At 35.0% G+C, this 5,698-nt stretch overlaps 1 protein-coding gene across 1 annotated transcript; it reads left to right on the top strand.

Moving 5' to 3' along the window:
• Window positions 1-80: 80 nt before the first annotated feature.
• Window positions 81-2,939, top strand: LOC106471107 (protein spaetzle-like; the record flags this gene model as incomplete). The annotated part of the gene is made up of 3 exons (XM_013931695.2): window positions 81-426; window positions 2,233-2,490; window positions 2,738-2,939. Coding segments are annotated over 3 exons (788 nt in total), but the record flags the coding sequence as incomplete, so codon positions are not given.
• Window positions 2,940-5,698: the final 2,759 nt, after the last annotated feature.

Here is a 5,698-nt window from a genome sequence, read left to right as displayed (position 1 = left end):
ACGTCCACCACCATCTCCTGTTACCAGACCTACACCTCCTTGTTATCCTCCTCGTCCTCCTGTAATACGGCCTCCACCAGTAACGAGACGTCCAGTCAAACGTCCACCACCATCTCCTGTTACCAGACCTACACCTATAACAAGGCCTCCTCGTCCTCCTGTAATAAGGCCTCCCCTAGTGACAAGACGTCCAATCAAACGTCCACCACCATCTCATTTTACCAGACCTACATCTACGCCTGTAAGAAGACGTCCGCGTCCCCCAATTTCAAGACCTCTTCCAGTGACTAAAGTAACTGAGAGGCCTTTCCCATTAGGACCACCACAAACTGTTGTTCGACCTGATCGACCACTTCCTGACTTTGGAATGCCACCTTGTGCGTTGTCAGGCAAAAATTTTTGCATTTTGACCGACGATTATCCTTCGTGAGTTAACAACTGTACTCTCATTATTTTTACTTATATTGTTATTATATTGGTTTTGTTTAGTATTTTTATATCTATAATTTTGGACGAAGGCTAGTGATTAGCGAGCCGAACTACTGAACAAAGGAACTAAAGTTCAAGACGTGAGAGAGATGAAAACATTCTGCATTTCAACCGTGAGCGTATTGTAAAGGCGACAGTCAATTCCATTATTCCTTTCAAACAACTAAACAAATCCTTTATGACGATAGATTCTGTTCACTCGTTTTTATAGCTATACGTGAACTTTAGGGTTTTCAGGTCAAGCCTTTTAGGCTTAATACTCCTATTCCGGTTTAATCTTGTTTAAACATAACATATATATATATATAGTATTAGACCAAAATGTTCGCATACTGTTCTATATTTATGTTATTGTCTACATGCATGGAGCAGTTATTGAGTAAAGTTATTGAGTCATAGCACACATACATAAAATCGTGTGTTTTTGGTATAATATTTTTCGAAACAGATAACGCTTTGTTCAGACAATTTATCTGTACTTGGTGAAGAGTCATGCCTCGTCACGTGCCACAAGTTATAGGGCGTCAAAACTGTTCGACTCTCCAGAAATGGAGAACAGTAGGATAACCCCAGTGTACTGTATCCAGAATTCTGAAACGTCATCGAACTATAGGAAACGATGTTTCAGGAAAGTCTTGTGGTAGACACTGAAAACCTACTACCCGAGGTGACCGCGTTTTGATCAGGTTAACACGTCAGGGTCGTTTGCTTGTTTGTAATGAATCAAAAAGTTACATAATGGGCTATCTGTGTTCTACCCACCACGGGTATCGAAACCCAGCTTCAAGCAGTATAAGTCCGCAGACGTACCGCTGTGCCACGTGGGGGGGGGGGGGGCAGTTAAGACAGTTTTATTTTTCTAACACGGTGGTTGGCCTTTGGAATGGGCTGCTTTCGGATGTTGTAGATGCAGTACATTTAAGTATGTTTAAGAGAAAGCTTGATAACTATATGAATGATAAAAGCTGACTTTAAGATTTTTTATTATTTATTTATTCATTTAATTGTTTTAGTTTAGATCAGAGAACGGGACAGTCGAGTTGGGGCAATAGGTCTTTTGTTGTCCCAAAACATTATGTTATGTTATGATAATCTAAGAGTGTTTTTTTTTTTCCTAATCTGAGAAAAAGAGGTGTTTTGCACTTCCTTCACCTCATCCAACCACCTCCCGAGTACTAAATATTACATTATCAGAGACCATTGGGCTGTATGTGCTCTCTGCCCACTGCGAATATCGAAACTCAATTTTTTAGCGTTATAAGCCCACAAACTGAGCCACCCTGAAGCTCAGGTTTTGTGATCTTCAGCACTGCCGACTTTGGTACCGTTCACGAGTTAACATTTTTATTAAGTTTTAAACAAAATCATTAGTTTTACAAACTTTAAGTTTATGTAGTATGCTACGTAGATTTTTAATAAACCGAGCGCACGAATATTTGACGAAAAATTGCCAGATAATTGAACTATTACTTAATTTATTTATTTGTTTATATAAAATAAAGTTTCGTTGTTAAATTTCGACGTAGAAAAAAAAATATTTGCTTCTTTAACCCGGAACAACAAAAAAATAATTTTTTCGTCGTATCAAGTGTTTTAAAGTTATGAAAAATACATTATCCTAAACATTTCAAATGAACTACTTGATTTTTTATGTATTCTACCCAAACATATGAATGGCTTGACATAATTACATAAAAAGTTACTCATAAAGGTTAGTAGTTGAGATAAAACTTTTCATTTCAGAAACATTATGGATAAGATGACTGACGAGGAAATGAAGACAAAACTTAAGATAATTTACGAAGAGCTTCAAACCATTGGAGATCCAGAACTCTTCGTAAACCATTTGGGAAATGGTCCAGCAGCGCACGGGAAATTTGCTTGTGAAAGTGTGCCTAACGTCATGCGTCCTGGATGGGTCCAAGATGCAGTTTCTGGAGAGTGGATGATTGTCGTGAACAGTGAATTCTTTCCCCAGATGGTTAGAACAGAAAGCTGCAAGTAAGTAAATTAGCTGATGTTATTATCAAATTAAGATAACGTAAAAAAGATCAAGTTTCTTTGTTTGTTATAATTCAAATAGAAAAATTCTAGCGAAACATGTTTTAACCATACTGTCTAAGTGAGTGAATTGACAGTATCTTTGAGACAAATATTAGTTATGCTAAGTTCATGTCTAATGAGACATACAAATTATTATTATCTTAATTAAATAATTACAGTACATAATTTCTTTTTCGTTTTGCAGGAAACCAAATGAACCCTGTTCGTTTATAGCGCCATTTTACGAGTCGACTTGCCAACAAAGATTCAGTCTACATCGATTAATTGCATTTCACCCTTGGGATCCTGGGCATAGTCCTGTCGTAGCACTTTTTAAGTTTCCAGCAGGATGTTCTTGTCGAGTGGTTCCGAAAATCCAAAGAAAATGAGAAAACTAATTATTAAAAAACTGCAATTTGGATCACAGATTTTTCTTGTCATATGAAATATAATTAAATTTACACATCTTTGGCGTGTAATAATGAGATTAAATGCTATCCTTTTTGGTTTATTAACTAGTATGAAGGAAACCAATTATTTCTATTTCCAAGTAATGCAAAAACGACGGTCAAAATCATGTATTACAAAAAAGGGGATATCTTTTTTTCATGGATAATTGCTGATATTCAATTCTATGCTTGTTGTTAGTTTAATATAATTAAATAAATAATACTCAAATTATTTTTTAATCCTTGTATTTTAATCTGTCTCGAAATATTTACAGAACAACAAAAATTGGACTCAAAACATTTGAAAGTTCGAAATCTGTATCCATATAAACTCGTTATTCCGTCTTAGTAGATCTAAACTTAATTTAGATTACTTACAAGGTATTGTGTATTTTACCTATTATTTACAACATAGTTTAATATCTCTACTTTTTATGACTGACATCAACAAAGTTAAACAATTGCTTTCTCTGTAATAAACTTGCATACAGCAAAATCAATGTCTTAAGCGTTTGATTTATTACCCTAAAAGCATTTCATCCTGACCTGGAAGAGTTTGGAGATACAAGGTACCACGTTAAAGAATAGACTATATTAACTTTTCTTTTTTATCTTTTATAATAAACTTTCTGTGTTCATTTCTAATCAAGAATGAATGTTTTTCTTCAAGAAGTATAATTGCACACTCAATGACTTAAGCAAGGAGTTGATTTCTTACTTCTATAAATCGTTTGTCATAAGAGCCAGGATATTTTCCTGCTTAACATTAACCCACACTGTCTCACAACATGGAGATGTTTGCGTAATTGTGCAAGAAGGTTGTGTTTGTATATCTAGGAACTCTGTATGCTTTTTCTATATTTGAAGTTAAGCACAAAGCTGCACAGTGGGCTATCTGTGCTCTACCCACCCCGGGTATCAAAACCCGGTTTCTAGCGTTGTAATTCCGCAAACATACCGCTGTGCCACTGTATGTTTTAGTAATTATTGAATTTTGTATTGTCTGTAATTTTGTATGTGTGATTTGATTACATTTAACCATGCTGGACAGGCATACTCTACCAATGAACGTATGTAAGTGTTACAGATTTTAAGTATGTTTTCGGTTGTAGCGCCCCTGTTGTTGCCAGTCAAACGCGTACATAATTCACTCTTTGCCGTGTTTTGTTTCTAATTTCATTTATATACTTAGTCCAATTTAGTTTAGTTTAGCGTTTGTCTTATGTGGTTACCTGGAGAAGAACTCCGCAGAGGTATACTTTTGGAGGCTGTTTGATATTTGAATAATATGATTTGTGTTTTTGGGGAGTTTATTTTGATTCTCCATTTGTTGCAGTAGTTTTCTATTTCATTTAACCGTGGTTATAAATTTGTCGCTGCTATGGTTGGAGTGTATGAGCTCTTCCCGATAGCCATATCATCAGCAAACTGGTAACAGAAGCAGGAATTTGGATCAAACAGTGGCATTTTACTGGCATACATGAGGAATAGAATAGATCTAAATACCCTTTCTTGCGAAACACCTGTCTCGGATGTAAAATATTCCGAGAAGGTGTACGACACATTAATTCTGTTGTCTAGAAAGTTGGGGAATCAGTGAATAATATTTCGCGATAGTTTCATTTGTGGCATTCAATATTTTAGTCCGTTGTGCCATATAACGTCGAATGCTTCCTCAACATCGAGAAAACAAGTGACAGCTCATTCGTTTCGGTTAAAACTGTCTACTGTGGTTTCTGTAAATCATACCATATGGTCTGTAGTTAGTCTTTTTTTGCCTGAATCTGTTTTGTGTTTCAAGTAATTGTGATGTCACATCGAGATAGACCAAAAGTCTTGAGTAATGATCTTTTCTAGTAGTTTTCCAATACAGTTGGTTAGGCTGACTGGTCTTTTGCTTTCTGATTTACATGCTAGCTTTCCTTCTTTCCGAAAAGTTAAAATATCCACTAGTTTCCATACAGTTGCTATGTAACCTGATTGTAGAGATAGATTAAATATAGAGCTAGATGGGTGTACAATCTTCTTGTACCTTTTTTTGATAAGTATATATTATATTTTGTCTTATCCTGGAGCATGTTTTTTGTCTTTTTTTTTTAAGGGTGTCTTGTATTTCTGGTACTGTTATTGGTTTAATGAATTGTTACGTTGTGTTATATACACGAATTCAGTTTTTGTCAGCCAGATCAGCTGGTTTGAAATTTTGACATTATAATCAGGTATTTAAATTCGATGACGAGGAACCAACTTTGAGACAAATAATGCTTGTAGACGGCTTGAATGGGTAATTAAGAAAAACTTTAATATAAGTTTAACATAACAGCAAATGATGATGACAAAGCCTTGTCGAAACGTTGTACATTTGCTGTTATGCTAAACTTATATTAAAGATTCTCCTCATTACCCATTCAAGCCGTCTTCAAACATTATCAATCAGGTATTTAGTTAATATTTTGCTGACACGTGTCTCTATAAAATCTTTTTTTTCCGAAAACGCTTCAGGTTCTCTCGAGCAACTGAAAACAAATTCTATACCAAGACGTTTCGTACCATCAGTGAAGCTTCAGCATTTGGTACTAGTGTCCTCTATTGGAGTTTTATAAAGGAAAAAAAGTCAAAACTTGAATATTATTTTTACGATGTTATGAACAATAACGTCTTCTGTTTTCGATAGACTATTAATATTGAAAAGTTATAAAAAAATAAGTTTTATATTA

Source organism: Limulus polyphemus, unplaced genomic scaffold, assembly GCF_000517525.1.
Source record: "Limulus polyphemus unplaced genomic scaffold, Limulus_polyphemus-2.1.2 Scaffold4413, whole genome shotgun sequence".
NCBI classification, from domain to species: Eukaryota; Metazoa; Arthropoda; class Merostomata; order Xiphosura; family Limulidae; genus Limulus; species Limulus polyphemus.
The sequence above is the reverse complement of the archived record's forward strand: the minus strand, read 5'-3'. Positions and strand labels throughout refer to the sequence as shown.